The sequence below is a fragment of the Amblyomma americanum genome, chromosome 1 (assembly GCF_052857255.1).
Source record: "Amblyomma americanum isolate KBUSLIRL-KWMA chromosome 1, ASM5285725v1, whole genome shotgun sequence".
In the NCBI taxonomy this organism is placed as follows: Eukaryota; Metazoa; Arthropoda; class Arachnida; order Ixodida; family Ixodidae; genus Amblyomma; species Amblyomma americanum.
Window position 1 is genome coordinate 151,371,734 of NC_135497.1, and position 17,449 is coordinate 151,389,182.

The 17,449-nt window shown below is 48.5% G+C and overlaps 1 protein-coding gene across 2 annotated transcripts in view; it reads left to right on the plus strand.

Moving 5' to 3' along the window:
- The first annotated feature begins 462 nt into the window (after window positions 1–462).
- Window positions 463–17,449, plus strand: part of LOC144113945 (N-acetylgalactosamine-6-sulfatase-like) — a 65,112-nt gene continuing 48,125 nt past the window's right edge. The window contains exons 1-8 of one of the 2 annotated variants that reach the window (XM_077647358.1): window positions 467–719; window positions 2,282–2,405; window positions 4,420–4,494; window positions 4,583–4,685; window positions 7,777–7,920; window positions 11,448–11,514; window positions 11,783–11,910; window positions 14,958–15,094. In XM_077647358.1, the coding sequence (XP_077503484.1) occupies window positions 579–719; window positions 2,282–2,405; window positions 4,420–4,494; window positions 4,583–4,685; window positions 7,777–7,920; window positions 11,448–11,514; window positions 11,783–11,910; window positions 14,958–15,094 (919 nt within the window). In that variant the 5' untranslated portion in view covers window positions 467–578. Of the gene's footprint in view, window positions 720–2,281; window positions 2,406–4,419; window positions 4,495–4,582; window positions 4,686–7,776; window positions 7,921–11,447; window positions 11,515–11,782; window positions 11,911–14,957; window positions 15,095–17,449 lie in introns of both variants that reach the window. The other variant, XM_077647359.1, reaches the window with a different exon arrangement.

Sequence of the window (17,449 nt, forward strand, 5' to 3'; positions counted from 1 at the left end):
GTTCAGACACAGCATGTTTCATCGTGTGCATCGAGCACGTTCTTTCGAAGTGCATTCATGAGCAATCGTTTATCCTGCCAAGTGAGTTGACAGCTCTCATTCGGCGCCTGCGCTCTATATGGTGATCAACTCTTGCCTCTCAAGACGCAGCTGCGAGCACATTGTGGACCATCGGCACGGTCTGTTCTATGTGCGCAACTTCTCTTGTATAAGCGCGCCCTCTTTCGTATCACTTTTTAAACTCATTCATTCGAGCCACGGTTGGAATATGAGCGCTTTAAGACATATAAAATCGGCGAGCACATTGCATTTTTGCCGGATTTTATTCTAACAATGCGAATCGTTCTCTTCGTACCGACGGCGCCTTCCTCTCCAGGTCAGACTAGCCCGTCGGGAGTGTCGGAGGTGTATCAAGAACAGAGATTGCTAATCAGACAAGCAGGCTCTCGGCGGCTAGATAAAAAGCCAGGCCAGAGTCAGGAGCATCAATGCAAAGGGCTTCTAGAGGCAGAGGAACGTTCCTCTTCCCGCGTAAGACAAGACGCTGTCCGAGTGCGGGAAGATCACCGGACAGTTGAATGTGGCACCATCGCTTGGAAGCAACTTCGATTGCGATGCTTGTGCATGTGTGTGTTTGCGCAATGCTCTCTACGACGCTCGCGTTAAATTACACGGACGCTTCTCCGAAGCCCAATTTCGTTATAATGCTCATGGATGACGTGAGTGAATTTTATTCTCAACTTGTGGCATACCAATCACAGTAATCTGTAGAATGCAATGGATAAAAGCGAACTGCACCATTAACTCTCAATTCACGCTGCTCAGTGTTATCATGGCATCGATCCACTTGATAGAAGGTGCCCAGCCTGAAACACCCCTCTCGGACGCTGCAATTTTTATGCGGATTTCCCGGCACTACCACGGCGTGCTGAAAGCAGACAGCGCGCAGCATGGGGCAATGTGCGCACTCATGCAGGACAGGCATGCTTTTCCCAGCGCTGCGGGTTCCCCCCCCCCCCCCCCCCCCCCCTTTTTTTATCCATAACGGTGTACGCTCATGAATGCTCTTCTCGTGACACAAGACCGCTCATTATCGTTGTTAATTTTTTTTTAACGCGAAAGCATTTATAGGCTATAACGACGGGGTCGTGTCACCAAAACGTGTCTGCCGCGATTGTGACGTTCTCAGAAGAGGTAGCATCAAACGAATGGGTGTCACCGATAGAGGACGATGTGAGGATGATGCGCAAAAAACTGATGCCAATAGGATGATTAGTTATTTAATTAGAGACAATAATCTAAAAAAACATTGAAATAGCATGGACGTCCATATAGTGAGTGGACGGGAAAACAGTCGTGGATGCTAAGATAGTAGAAAAATAGGCAAATAAGTGAAAATAAAGTTTGAAATGGATTGAAATGGGTTTTATGAGTAATAATTAATTGAACAAAAAGTTTAATTGACATAGAATAATTAATTAATCAATTAGAAACAAAAGTCAATAGACGGTTGAATAGGTCTGATGGGTAAATAGTAAGCGGACGGTAAAGTAACCAAAGCGCCAACTTTGAAAGCCCAAAATGAGTGACTGATATGAAAAGAGGGTATATATCAGAATAAAACTGGTTAATTAAGTGAGTAATTATGAAAATGAGAAAAAAATGAAGAATTAAATGGACGGGAAAGCAACCGTGGCGGCCAATTTGGAAGGTGACGGGTGTCGAAGAGGCGTCAACGCTTTCGCATTCCTCCAATGCGGGCTGCCGCATGTGACCTCTAATTTTGTTCTGCTGAAGCAACAACGCCACCATCACGACCCATAAACCACAAAGAATAGCGCGAGAAAGAAACCCAGGAATGGGTTAATAAAGGTGTTTCAGAGGACCTGAACGCTGCCCTCTGTCATTTGATTAAGGCTTGACGGACCAGCATATATAGGCGTGCACAGGACTCTCTACAAGGGAGGCAGCAAAGTTCATGGTTAAAAACAAACTCTCTTCATTATCGTTTGGATAGGTGAAAAAAATATGGGGCAAAAAATGCGCTCCCCTCTTCCATGCCTGTTGCGGAGTCCACTGTTTCTTTTTCCCCGCTCTCCCCCTCTCTGTATTTCTCGAAGGCGGAAGCCGTTGGGGCCTTTCCCGTGTCAAAGAGCTTTCTCTTTCAATCGGCGGATCAGCTGTCTGCTTATATGACACCACCAGTGGCGCGGATCGCTGTGTGGTAATCACGGCGGCGTTACTCGCTGATATACGCTTTCTGTACTCCCGTGGTCCTCAGATGGGCTGGGGAGATCTGGGCATTTTCGGCAACCCGGCCAAGGAAACCCCCAACCTGGACAGGATGGCAGCTGAAGGGGCGCTTCTGACGGACTTCTACACGGCCAACCCGCTGTGCTCGCCCTGTAGGTTGTATCATTCTTTAGCCCAATCTATCCTCTGTGGGTCGTATCATTGTCATAAAATGGTGCATCCGGCGTTTTTGTCGGCGTGCCTTCACTTACAACGTGGCTTTGACGCATAGACATAGCGGTGAGGCATTAGTGCATAGGCGTATACCGAATTATCGGATACCTACTGCGCACGCACAGTGGCCTCATCTGACGGCGCACCTGCGCTAGTCCATGCTAGTACTGCTCCCCTTTCCTAAACTCTCTATTATAAACGAGGTCATAACGCGATGAAAAAGAAGATGATTGCGAACTTACAATGTATTACAAAATGCTTCGAAGAAGGGTTCCTTTGCTGCACGTTCATTCAGTCTTACCAAAAATGAAAAGAAATCGCTGCTTCCGAACAAATATGAACTGCAAAAGAAGAAAAAATACAGAATACAAACTGCAGGCAGCGTCTGGTTCGCCCACAGTACTGTCGCACTGTAGAATAACAACGGGACAGAATAATGGCACTAAAGAATAGAGGTAGACAAAGAGAAAACTTTTAGCGCAAAACAGCCAAGAAAGATCGAGGACAGAACACTAGACGAAAGATCACTAAAGAATAGATAAACTGTTCTTGTTATCAGAAATACTGTACATCGTGGCAAGGCCACACTTGAGGTTGTTCTACGGAGTGAGCGGCGATAATTTAGGCATTTTTGCGTGCCTTTATGATTTCGTAACAGTTAATTGTGAAGCGCGAGTTAAGAATGAATACGGTCCCCTTTCTGATAAAAGGTGCCTGCAACTAGAAGCGTACAGACACTTTTACCGCTTGTGCTTTAATGGGTCAAAAATTAACTAAACTATCTTTAATCAACGGCGAAAAGCCACAGTGTCCATACTCGGAGGAACTTCGCCGTGCTGCTGTTCCATGAATGTTGCACACGCTTCCTTACAAGCTCACCTCGGTCTCGCATGGTTCTCTGTACGCCTAATTCTTCCCACGTCTTCACCTGATCCCCCGTTTTTTGGTGACTCTTTGTACGCCACATGCTGGTGTCATTTGTATCCCGGCGGGTGGGTGTACTGGGGATTGTGGATGCGCAACTTTAACCTTTTTCGAATTTTCTAAGGAGGGCAGGTCACCTTTTCGTTAAGAATGCAGAAATCACAACAGTTTCAAGCACCCGTCTGCTCCTTCCGAACATTTTTAACTAATAGGACGGGCGTAATTGTTGCGGAACAGCCACTGTACGGGTGTTTTTGTCTTTGCCTCTTTGGCGGGTGCATGTGCGCTCTCCTTTTGTATGTGTCTAAGTGTGTGTTATAGTTATCGTAGAACACCCTGTATAAGCAAATAACTCTATGGTGCATTATTAACAAGCTGGCCAGCGTTGAACAGTAATGAGAAGCAAATGCTTGCTAGCGCACGTTCAAAAAGGAACTACTGTACAAAATTCCGCGATGCCAATGCGACGAGGAAGTACCGCTGTACGAATTTGTATGTCTAAATGGGTGCGCCATCCATAACAGAACGCTGAATGAACCTGTTTCAGGACTGTAGCGAGTAACTCTGAATTACTAAAATATGACTAAATGCCGCATATATAGTTCACTGAGAGCATATGTGAAACGATAACAAGTTTGATAGCGTGCACACAAACATACACACAAGCGCTGACTGTTGCTTCCAGTCAAGCGCAACTAGTCAGACAGAACTAAAAATCGAAGCGACAAGTGCTCCTCAAAGGATATCTTCTAACCAATGACGTCTACCTATTGTCATCACATCACGGTCAACCGCATATCGCTTACTAGCCACTTGTGATGCCCCGTTAGCAGGTGCAAGGCTGTTGACCGCGACACCTGACAATAGGTAGACGCCATTGGCTGCAGATATCCTTTGAGGGGCATCCGTTACGTTGTTTTTTTTCTTGAGTTGTATAGGACAGTTTGCTTATCTTTGTGAAAATGTCTGACTAAATCATTGTGAAGAACGAGCAAGAACCAACGTTGAGCCACGCTTTTCTTCGCCCAGCCCGGGCGGCGCTGCTGACCGGCCGGCTGCCCATCAGGAACGGTTTTTACACCACCAACAACCACTCCAGAAACGGTAAGCGCACCGCATATATATACGCACGGCGTGTGGTGACCGCCGGGCCCATGCTGATGTAGCGCGCATCCCGCATGCGCCCCTGCAGGCTACACGCCCCAGGAGATCGTGGGTGGCATTCAGGACGAAGAAGTGCTCATCCCCGAGCTCTTGGCCGAGGCCGGCTACCGCAACAAGATTGTCGGAAAATGGTGCGAGGTCCCGTGACACACGCATTGCTCTGGGGTCAGCGTTTCGCCTGGGTTAGCGTCCAGGCTGCGGTCACGTGTAGGAGAAGGGTGATGCCTGGAGGAAGTGGAAGCGAAGCCGAAGGGAACCCGCTAATTGAACTAAATGGATCGCGCCTACGACCAGCTGGACGTAATTCCGAAACGGACCCTTTGAAATGACTGTTCATGTACGGTGTGCCCTGGAGAGAAGAATTAAGAGAGAGGAAAGGGCGATAAGGGAAGCACGTGACTGTGGACAGGCAGGCCGCACTCGCTGAAGGATGTTTTGCGCTTTTCTCGATAACTAAAGCTGTTGAACTAACTCCTCGCAGCAGATGTCCTGATGAGAAGCTCCCCCCTCCCCCCCTAAAAAAATGTTTAGCATCAAGGAGGAAAAATATTTATTAAGAGCATAAATACTTGGTGGGTTCAGTAGGAGAACATATTGGTCGCCACCATAATCCGGCCCCTCTCAACCAACGATTTCTGGTCGAAGGAACTGTGGCTATGAAGGGTTGCCCCCCAGTGCTCATATATCGGATAGTCATGGCTGCCCAGGTCTGGGCTTTCTTGACATTCCCAAACCGCATGTCGCCGCCGTGGCTGAGTGGTTATGGCGCTCGGCTGCTGACCTGAAAGACGCGGGTTCGATCCCGGCCGTGGCAGCTGAATTTCGATGGAGGCGAAATTCTAGAGGCCCGTGTACTGTGCGATGTCAGTGCACGTTAAAGAACCCCACGTGGCCGAAATTTCCGGAGCCCTTCACTACGGCGTCCCTCACAGCCTGAGTCGCTTTGGGACGTTAAGCCCCCATAACCCATAACCCAACCCCAAACCGCATGAAAGAGTGTGCCAACTGCTCCACAGAAGGGGCAGGACGATTCGTATTTGTCTGGATACCATTTACTCATCAAGTAGTGATTGGGCAGAGTATTAGTTTGTAGTCTCCTGATTTTGTGCTCTCCAAATTTGCAAAGGGTTTTGTAAGGAAGAGGATATTTCTTTTTTGTGATCTTATAGTACTCCGTAATTTCTTTGCAGCTTAGTAAGGGTGGGGGGCTAACTGTGTCAGAGAGAGGCTGCCTGCCAGATGCTCGGAGGAGGAGAGCTTGAGCAGATGTGTTGGCAACCTCATTGCCCGTCGTTGAGAGTTGCCCTGGCGTCCAGAAGATCTGGACGTTCGAAGCATTACACGTTTCCAAAATTTCCCAACACAGAGTAATAATAATAATAATTGGTTTTTGGGGAAAGGAAATGGCGCAGTATCTGTCTCATATATCTTTGGACACCTGAACCACGCCGTAAGGGAAGGGATAAAGGAGGGAGTGAAAGAAAGGAAGAATAGGTGCCGTAGTGGAGGGCTCCGGAATAATTTCGACCACCTGGGGATCTTCAACGTGCACTGACATCGCACAGCACACGGGCGCCTTAGCGTTTTTCCTCCATGAAAACGCCGCCGCCGCGGTCGGGTTCGAACCCGGGAACTCCGGATCAGTAGTCGAGCGCCCTAACCACTGAGCCACCGCGGCGGGGCCCAACACAGAGCGCCAAAACGACTTCTGAGATAATTCCGTACAGTTACTTGTGAGTCGGACATAACCGTTGCCTCGATGTTCTTTGATATCCCTTGTCCGATAGCTGCTTCTTCAGCCGATGTAGTATCCACCGCTTGGATAAGGCTGCTTGCGATTATATCCCCCCGGGGTGAAACTGCTGCAATTGCCGCAACCCCGCTAACGGGTCCAGCCGCATCGACGTAGATCGTGTCCTTGCTTCCATCCCAACGCTTAGAGAAGTGTCCAGCTCTGGCTAGTCTGCATCCTCTGTTGTGTTCCTCATCTATGCGTCTTGGTACGGGGTGAGTTGTGATGTGTGATCTCATCTGCATATGCATGTCGATCTGGTCGGTGACTTCGCGGGGTGGACGGATTCTCAGCTTCTGCAATATTTTCCTGCCAGGCTTAGAAGTTGAGAGCCTGACAATTGGGTTGACACGGTAGGCCTCTATTAGTTCCTCGATGGTGTTGTGGATCCCCGGCTGTAGTAGCCGCTCCGTGGATGTGCATAAAGGGAGTCCCAGTGCCGCCTTAACTGCCTTTCGAATAATGACATCCAGTTAGTCTTTCTCAGTTTTGCTAAGCAGCAAGTACAGGGTGGCGTATATTATCTTAGAGAGAATGAAAGCCTGAACTAATCTAAAGGCCACCTTCTCCCTCAGCCCAGTTTTTTTCTTGATTCCCCTGCGTAGCTTCCTAGAGACTTGCTCGGAGTAGGCTTGGAACTGTTTGATTGTTGTGGTGTTAGTGTTGCCGCTGGGTATGATGGCTCTGAGCAACTTGTTTTTTTTTTCTTGGTCGTAATGCACATACTCTGGACCGTAATAGCGACAAGGGAGTGGATGAGAAAAGTGCATTATTCTGTTTCTTGCCACGGTCGATCAGGAGTAACTCGGATTTCTCGGCAGAGGGCGTTAAACCAAGCCTCGCCCTGGGACATGGCGTTCGCTGCTTCCGGAAGCCGGTCTTGAATTTTCCTTTTATTACCGCTGCAACACCGGGTCGTAATATGATCAGTCTTTCAGAATAGTCTTTATTTGTTAATATATATCATACGTATAGTATATCATACATATATAGCGGCGTATATAGCCTGCTCAATGCCTTGGATGGGGTCTAGCTTCTCTGGTAGCCCACGCATGACCAGGTTGAAGAGAAGCGGATACAAGACGCTCCCTGCGGAGTGCCCTTGGAACCTACATTGGACGGAGAGGAGGTCCGACCACCGATACTTATTGACCCTTTCCTGTTGGAGAGAAAGTCCCTCACGTAATTATATGTACGGTCGCCACAGTTGATTCCGTTAATCTCCTCCAGTATTCCCTGGCGGGTGACATTGTCAAATGCCCCTTTAATTCGAGCGTGACATCCTTCAGCGTGACATTTTGCACGAATTTTGCTTATTTTACCGAGCACACAGTTCTCGTTCCGGGCCCAACGGGCGCGAAGAGCTGGCCTATCTCGTGATAGTGCATTTCAAGCGTGTCCATGGAGTGCATCGACCTTGCCCGTCGCAGGCACCTTGGCCACCAGGAGCGGTACCTGCCTTTGAGACACGGCTTCCATGAGTGGTTCGGCTCGTCCAACTGCCACTTCGGACCCTACGACAACGTTCAACGGCCAAACATCGCGTTCTTCCGCGATGACCACATGATCGGCAGGTGCAGTTTCAGGAGCAAACGAAACAGCTTTCGTTTGCACTGTTATCGCATCAAAATTTATTTGCCTAGCGCAAACGCACGCGTACGGGATCGGGAAGGGGAAGGTGAAGAATGGAATAGAAAATAATGAACAATACCGCAATCCATCGTTGTGCCTGCGTCGGGCCCGTCTAAAAGCTTAGTCGCTTTCCACGCCCGTCCTCTGCAGTGCAGTGCAGTTGCGTACAGTCTTATTCTGTACTGAAGCTCCGCCCACATTCATGACTGCCATACAGTGTCTCTGCGATAAAGAAAACTTATGTCCGTTGTTGTAGCATTCCTCGTTACCTAAAAAAAAAAGTTAATCACAAGACGCAGTTATGAGCCCTAGAATTTTGGTGCTTTTGATATTTTCAACGCAGTGAAGTATTTAATTGCTTCAACAAAATTAAATGTTGTTAAACTATGCTCCCAGTATAACTTCCGTTATGGCTAGATAGATTGCCGTAGAGGCATGGTATAGAATCATGAAAGCCGATATCATATAGAGGTTAGTGGTTTAGTTTATGCACTGTGGTCAGTGCTTACTCTGAGCTTGCTCTCTGCAGCTAAAAAGATCTGCACTGCCGTACTTTAGTTGCGCACATGGACCTGAAGCTGAAACATAAAACGCACTTACTGCAGGTTGCTGCAAATGAAAAAAAAAGAGTCCGCGCGGTTGATGTGCGTTTAGTTAGGAAGCCGCAAATGTAAAAACAAGCGAACAAAACAAGGAACGTTGGCAGATTATTAGGTATCCTATTTCCTTTCCCTGCGGAACTCAATGTATTCCACTCGAGCAATGAAACATCTATGCGTGGATCAGAAAAGCGCCGAAGGCTTGTCCTGACTTGTGTTCGATGCCTGCCGCGTGTGCTTGTCGCAGACGCTTACTTTGACGCCAGCACATATCATAACGCACCCTATGCGTGGAAATGCATTTTTAAAACCTTAGCTTGCCTTCAACAACCATGTTTTCTTCTTTAAGGGCGCTGTCTTCAAAATGAACGACTCTCATGCGTTCAGCCGCTGGTCCATATCTCATGCACTGGCTTTGACGTGTGCATGTGTCCGTTTAACTTGTCAGCATGCTTTAGCCAGCACAAAAAAAACAGTGCAAGTCTGATATTGATCACATCGCCTCAAAAGTTTATTCACTTGTACGGTCTGCAGATCATTTGCGAGGTAGATGAAAACGCTTTTGAACTATTGAACGCTCATTTCTTGCTTAAGAGGACACTGAGGACAGCGCTGCAATTTTTTTTTGTTAGCAAAATCGAATAGTTCGGCATTTCGTGGCTTTGTTGCCGCTCGTCCGGCGGCGAAAAATGCATTTATTGCTGAGATTTGTGCTCGCAAGTTGAAAAACTTTTTCCCGTCGCTCTGCTTAAAATCTGGAACTCTCTGATGACGAAATAGTCGAAAAGTGACGTAAACTGGCGTAAACATGGGCTCCGTGATTACTCACAGCGAGCTGTGCAGCCTAGCAGCAGCCGAAATGAACACTGCCACCAGCCGGACGTTGATGGCCTCTATCGCCCGTCGCTACCGTCGCTTCGTTTACGCTGGCGCCAGCATTACGATGGCTCCCGTTCCCGATTCCGACAACAAAGTTCTCGCAAAAATACTGCGGCCTGCACTTCATCGACTTTACCACAACAGAGCGTGCGATGATTTTGAGGGGTGAGGCGGCGGGTTTGCCAGGATAGCCCGAGCGTCGAGGAGTCGGCAGCATCAGCAGCGAGCCATCTGCTGGCGCGGCAGCTGTCACCGCCGAGAAGTCGTCATGACTGATGAGTAGAAATTGGGACGTACGGATATATTTAAATTTTGTAACAACAGTCCTCGTAGCGCTGGTTGTGCAGCCCAACGTCTTGGTACGTTGACGAAGTGAACACGCCGAGCGGTGCTTTTGCTGACGTGCAGGCTCGTGCAACATTAGCTAGCCACAGGTTCTTTCCTCGTCGCAGGTGCGTGGCTCGGCAAGAACTTCGTCCGAGGAGCTCTTAGATGGGCACATTGAGTTCCTTTGCTGCTTCGTACTTAAATCGAGGCGCATCAAAGATGAAACCACCGGGGCAAGCAAAGCTCATGGCCGCAAAGCACCAAAACAAACTCAATTGGCCGCCTGCTGCGCCGCAAAGCATGCGATAGGTTTTCTTTGGTTTCTAGCATTCAGGTTGTGTTTTTCCCATCTTGTGTGATGAAAGTGCATTAGCGGTTTCAAGACAAAACTTATATACTTCAATATCTGAAACGCGTAACCTTCAAGAACGTTTGTGAGCTTCAAAGATCCGTAGCGGTTTTCGGATATTTCGTCAACGCGTTCGTACTTGCGAGATTGGCCTGGGGCGATAATACCTTTATTTATTTATTTATTTATTTATTTATTTATTTATTTATTTATTCATTTATTTATTTATTTATTTATTTATCCACATCGCCAATTGGCATTACAGTTGGGGAGGATACATAAAAAGACAAAACATGTCAGACACAGAACAAATCTTTTCAGAACAAACCAACATCGTTTCAAGAAACAATGACAAAACAGAAAAAAAAGAAAAATGATTACAGCACCACGAATTTGAAATGATCATTGTAACACAGAAAATACAACGTCATTAAACATAATCCAAGCAGTGTTTAAAGGCAATTTGTTACAATCGCGTATTGTTTTGGGGAAAAAAAACAATCGAAGTAAAGCAGCCTTAATTGGAGGTGATCTCCCGTACTTTGAAACTGTGGTCTACGTGGTCAGAGATATAGTGAGGTGCTAGTAAATATTCCGCCTTTTGAATTCAACGGATTTCCAAGTGTTCCCATTGCAGGCTTTCTTTGAAAGTCTCCGCAGAAGTATATTTACTTTAAATTCTTGACATAAACCGAGCAGCTAAATCCTGTACCCAATGTAATTTGTCGTTGTCTCGTACTGCTGGAGAGTTTTAAACTGTGCAGGTATATCCAAGTATCAACCTAACATTGGACTTTGACAATAATTCTTTAGTACTTAAAGGAAATGATCTGCCATTTCAACGCAAAAAGCTCGAAGCTTTTGTAGCTCTGCCTGCATCATAATCAACCTGTCTCTGCCACCTTAGTTAAGATGTAAACACCTAAGTATGTATACTCTGAAACTTCATGTAACGCTATACCGTTTAAATTGTAACTGGTCACGTGTGGATTTTTCCTTCTGGTAAATATCATGCAAACGATTTTATTTAAATTTAATCTCATATGCCCTTTATACACCATTCGCTGATTCTGTCTAGGTTTTGTTGGAGAACAGGCACATCACTTGCGCCTTTTTATTTCTTGCTTTTTTCTACCTTAGAAGTTGGAGCTTTGCTTTCAGTAAGAGCGGTCTTCTTTCTATTGATACAAGTCAACTTCAATTTTTCCTCAATGTCTCTTTAATATGGGATATATTTGTCGCTACAATTTGGGATATATCTGGCGCTACCTCTTCAACAACCATAAAAATATTTGACGTGTTTCACCGCCTACAGGTACTTCGAGGACTTCAAAATAAACCTGACAACGAGCACTTCCAACCTGACCAAGCTGTACGCTCAAGTAAGCGTTTGATCTCAGCAGGTTCTTCCTAATATGCTGCTGAAACTACGAAAACGTTACGCCGACCTCACCTCGGTGAGGCAAGGCACAGCTCAGGCGGTGCACAGTTAGTCCTTGTCGCTGAACATAGAAGATTCGTGAGGCAAAGTTAGGTGAAACGTAAGCGTGTTCTGGAGGAATGGAAAGCGACTGCTTGCCATCGGGGCAACGTCAGGGAGACCCTTGCGCCCACCGCTTGTCTGAGCCCCTGCATGGACGTTCCTTCCAGGAAGCCGTGGACTTCATCGAGAAGCAGGCTGCGCGGCGCCAGCCCTTCTTCCTGTACTGGGCGCCGGACGCTTCGCACGCGCCCGTCTACTCGTCCGAGGAGTTCAGGAGCCGCAGCCAGAGAGGACCGTGAGTGACTTCAGGCTGCGCAAGACATTCAGCAAAATGAGACGGCCTTATTTCGGCACGACAGTGGATTCATGCATGCGCTGCACGGTTAATTTATCTGTCTCTTCTCACATATTAGGCGAGTTCAGCGTAGACAGACAGAAGCACGAAGGAAGGATCATGCATGGAAAGACAAACATCGTGATCCTTCCTTAAAGTGAGGACGCATATTTGCAGCCCAACTTTGTGTTCCACACCACACCACAATGAAATCGTGTTAACCTACGCCATCATAAATGTTTTCAGTTTTGGAACCTCAATTTGTACTGGACGTTGGAAAAAAGAGGTAAGGATCCGAAACATTCATGCCTTTTAACCGTGGTGTCGCGATTCTGGCCTGATGCTTGAAAACTTTTTACCTGCAAAAAGGAACTGCGGCTTCGATTCAATATGAAACAGAGGAGGAGAATTGCGATTTAGTGGTAGCTCTCTCGCTATGTGAGCGACGGATTTAGAAACAAAAGTACACTTTTGCTCTTAATGTCACCGCATGCAGCAGTATTAATTGTATAGCGTGTAATGTACAGTCTCCAATACCCCACTGCGGGAATGTACTCGTCCTGCGCCGCGTTTCCTTGCCGTATGCGTTGTCGGTAAACAAACCTTTAGGCACTCGTTTCGTTGCTATTGTCTTCCGTTCTGTCACACAGGACAGTGAAAAAGTGATCGATGTGAGCTGCGAACGAAACCTTGCCCACCGGTCACGATTACTATGCGGCGTAGTGTGTTCAAGGCGATCGTGAAGGCTTGGCTGCACTAAACGCTTTAGGCGCCACTGTGAAATACATTCCTCGCTTCTCGGCTCTCTCCCGCAGCATATGCGAACGCGATCCTGCTGCCGTTTTACTCTTCTTGGCTCGGCTGCGTCTCTCAGCGCTGCTTCTGTGTCATGAAGGTTAATTGTTGCATCGTCCTGGAGTTCGTGGCGCCCTCAACTCTGGAGCACCCGTCATACATCCGACATTAGCGGCTGATCGACGCAGTTGGTAATTCATAGCCAAGTTTGAATGAAAAACAGGGAAACAGACGTGCGCTGTTCGACGCAGCCACGCGACCTTTCACCTTGCGTTAGCACTGATGCTGCCATCTTCGAAAAAGCCTCCCCTCGTGGGCAATCAAATGAGAAGACTCAAACGCACCCAGCCAGGGAGTCTTGTTCTGAGACAATTAGCCCCACGCCTACCTAGACCAGTAGCACAAAATTGAGAGTCCGAGCACATATACCACGAAATACGAGTATGATCCCCAGGTGGTCGAAATTATGCCGGAGCCCTCCACTACGGCACCTATTTCTCTTTCTACTTTCACTCCCTCCTTCATCCCTTCCCTTACGGCGCGGTTCAGGTGTCCAACGATATATGAGACAGATACTGCGCCATTTCCTTTCCCCCAAAAAACCAATTATTATTATTATTAACCCGAACAGTACACCGGTAGGCGTAATGGTAAGGACCAAGGCTCTGAGCGCCGACGACCACGACACCCTCTATACGGACGCTGCCGGCTACCCAACTACAAAGGTAAAGGTAACAGCCGTGGCTGACTGGAGAGGTGAACCGATAATATCAGCCATAGTACGGACCGACTGCAGCACGGAAGCAGAAGAGTGCGACACAGCCTTCGCTGTCAGCACTGTTCGAAAGACAACTCAATTAACATAATATGGGACTCACAACAAGCATGCCGAAGCTATGCGTAAGGACGTGTCTCGGCGATCGCACTCAAATCTTACATCGAAACAAACACATCCCGCCAGACCACCTATAGTCTGGACACCTGGGCATACGTCTCCCCCTGGTAATGAGTGCGTTCATGCGACAGCCCAATACCTCGCTCTCCGGGCACCAGCGGAAGGCCAACCCAACCCAGAGAGGGCGATAAGTACCCCACTTATATACAGAGACATACTACCACACCACAGCTATCCTGTAGAGCGCCCTCAACAACACGTAAAACTAATCCATTAAGAAGCCGCCAAATGGCGCCAGCTTCAAACACCTACCCCATAGCTCGCGCTAAGGCGCGCATTCTCCCCAAACAGGTACCCAGAGCGATGCCCGTCCTGCGAAGGACAATCAAAACTATATCATTTCACGTGGGAATGCCCCCCCCCCCCCCCCCACCTAGCCTCACAAAAAAATGCCTCCCCCTAGTAATGGGAAGCAACTCTGTCCAGCCCAGACCTGGACAACAAGCGCAGACTGATCGACCGCGCAAGGCGGATCGCAGCAGCCCATGGGGCACTGGACTAAGGCCTCCACGCTCTGGGGGATGTGTAACCCCCGAATGAAATGCTGTTGCTCAGTCAGTCATTCAAGCGCAGGTCCACACTGGCTTGTCGCGGAGGCCTGCGACAGGCTTCACTCGATTTGTTACGTTCCCTCCCTGCTTTCCCAGCGCTTCCGAAACCGGGACTAATTGACTGAATCCGGTTGCGCAACGTGTGCGACTGGCCAGTGTCAACCCGCCTTCAGTGAGCCAATCGTCGGTGATAGATGTGTGAAGCCTCGAATAAGAATCGAAGGGAGAGTGTGTAGGTGAGGATGCAGGAGTAGGAGCACCGTAGAAAGGAGGAAATTACAGCGGCCAATCAGAGCCGGCGGATGAGGCGGCGGGCACGCGGGTGAGGAGGATGGCGCGACCTCTTGGAGCGCGTTCGACATCGCGCCCTTGGGCGTGAAGGGCGCAGCTCCTTTTCCTGACACGCTAGAATGCATGCGCTCCCGAGATGCGCGTGGACAAACGGGAAGCTAGGCAGTAACCTCTGAGAGTACTAGCTCCGACGTGCGCTGTCCGTTAACGAAGAACTCAAGAACCTGAACAACTCTAACCGGCAGTTTTATTTGTTATCCAATGTTAGAAACACCTCGTCTACACAGTAAATCTGCAGACACAGTAGTACGTCTACGCTAATGCGTCTCCGATATGCTAATAAATTCGAAGGGTAACCCGTGACGCACTTCCCGAAAGTCACGGTCGCTCTGCCTTCCTCTTGGCGACCCCTGCAGGTACGGGGACGCCGTGATGGAGTTGGACCACAGCGTGGGCGTCATACTGGACGCACTTCGGCGCACCGGCACGGATAACAACACTCTCGTCTTCTTCACCTCAGACAACGGAGCGGCGCTGGTCAGCAAAACGAGAGGCAAGTTCACAGGGCCCACGCAGCGCAAGGCGACGCCAGTCTTGTGTGGCTAGCGTGTACTGAGACATCGTCTTCGCGCGCATGTGTTAACGTTCCCAAACAGCTAAGTAATAGACGTTTTTAGCATACCGGAGACGTACTACCGGAGGCGTATACCGGAGACGTATACCGGTTTGCCGGACCCCTCTTGCGCACGCGCAGTGGCTCCCCATCACCCCAACAATGCCAGTGCGCATGCGTAAGAGGGGTCCGGTAAACCGGCATACGCCTCCGGGAGTGCGTCTGGGGTAGTGCGTCTCCGGTATGCTAAAAACGTCTAATGAGAGTGTGCCGGTACGTGGGCGCAACTCGAAAACTTATATCATTGCAGCAGTGCACTCCCGACGGTGTTAGCTGTTCTAAAAATGATTTCTGAGAGCGATATGAACTACAAAAACGCGTGGTCGACTGCACCGTGCCAGTTCTATATACTGCAGCGAAAAACGCGAAATTGCTCATCCTTAATAACACGCTGAAGAAAACGTTCAAGATTAAATATGAGAGGTGCTTGGATCAGGGTATCGTTAGAATTGGTAGCGCTTCATACAGTGAAGCGATGATAGCTTTTTTAAGACATTGTCTGAGACAGGTTTTAGCCCCTCACTTCTGAACTACCCTTTTCGAACTTATCTTCAAATTCATCCGCTTCTTGAAAACGAGTGTCAAAAGAAATTTAAGATCCGTAGCCGACCGAATACACTGCTCTGAAATAAGCGCGACATAACAAATTTCCTTGCGGCGTCTTCAGCTTTTTGAACTCGAAAACCAATCGGATACAACTGCAGTGCGAATCGCAAATGCCTCTCAAGGGAACCCTAATCCAACCGACGGCTTCGACAAATTCTCCTCCTTGACGAATTCTCCCCTTCCCCCTTGACCGATCCCCTTGCACCTGCTATAGTCGGATACAAGTCAAGAAAAAAGAGACTTTTCCCCGTCAAAGCACCACTTTCCAGCCAATGGCTTCGGCCGATTCCTATGAAAATGCTAGCAACAATGCAGGGAGTGGCGTGACAATGCAGGGAGGGGCTATCCCGAACAATGCTAGGAGGGGACTATCCCCTTTCATCTGCCACTCCCTCCATTAGGAAGATTTAGCATACCGGAGACGTACTAGCGGAGACGTATACCTTTATGTACGCCTGTTGCGCACGCGCACTGGTCCTACCCGGCTGCACGCTTGCCACTGCGCATGCGCAGCTCCCGTACGTAAGACCGGTGTACGACTCCGCTAGTGCGTCTGCGGTATGCTAGCAGGTTCATGAGAATCGGGCGAAGCCATTTGCTGGAAGGGGGTCCTTTGACCGAAAAAAAGCGGCTTTTTTCTTGACTTGCATCCGACTACAGCGTGAAATCTCAGAGGGTGGCAGATGAAAAGGAATAACCACGGCTTAATCGGACTAACCGCAGTTTCATCAGAATCGGTCGACATCATTGGTTAGGGGGCCTCCTTTGCGGGGCACCTGCAGCTTCGTTCGTGAGTTGTATCCAACTATAGAAGCCTCATTTTCAGGGAGAAATCGGGGTCAACCCGATTATTCAGAAATGGGTTTGGGGCGCAATCATCAGGTAAAATCGGGTTTTACCCGCAAAAGGAAAAATCCTTCGTATACACCATGTACTGTAGTTAAACTACAAAATGATTTCGTTATGGACCGCAGCGGCGGCCTAGTGGCTTGAGCATCCGCCTCGCATGCGGGAGGTGCGAGGTTCGATCCTCATTGCTGTCGGCTACCCACCGGTGATACAATGGGTACAAGCGCTCCCCTGCGTGGTTCTCGGCTTCTCTAGGGTGAAATGCTTGGGAAGTAGGTCTTTTAACCCACCTTGTGCAAGGAAAACTAGCTTGTGCCATGGCGCTCTTTGGCCAAAGCTGCCCTTGCGTCATAAAGATTCATCATCATCATTCCGGGATGAAGCCATCTGCGTTTTTATGGAGGAAAAACGCTAAGGCGCCCGTGTGCTGTGCGATATCAGTGCACGTTAAAGATCCCCAGGTGGTCGAAATTATTCCGGAGCCCTCCACTACGGCACCTATTCTTCCTTTCTTCTTTCACTCCCTCCTATATCCCTTCCCTTACGGCGTGGTTCAGGTGTCCAAAGATATATGAGACAGATACTGCGCCATTTCCTTTCCCCAAAAAACCAATTATTATTATTGATCGAGAGCGCCTTTGTCACCATGAAGTGAGCGAAAACGTGAGTGACTATTCGTGTACTTCGGCTGCTCACTCGCACTACAGCATGCATACGTCATAGTTGCAGTTAAACCCAAATTGTAGCCTCTATCGCCAAAGGCGCATCAAATCGCTCCCT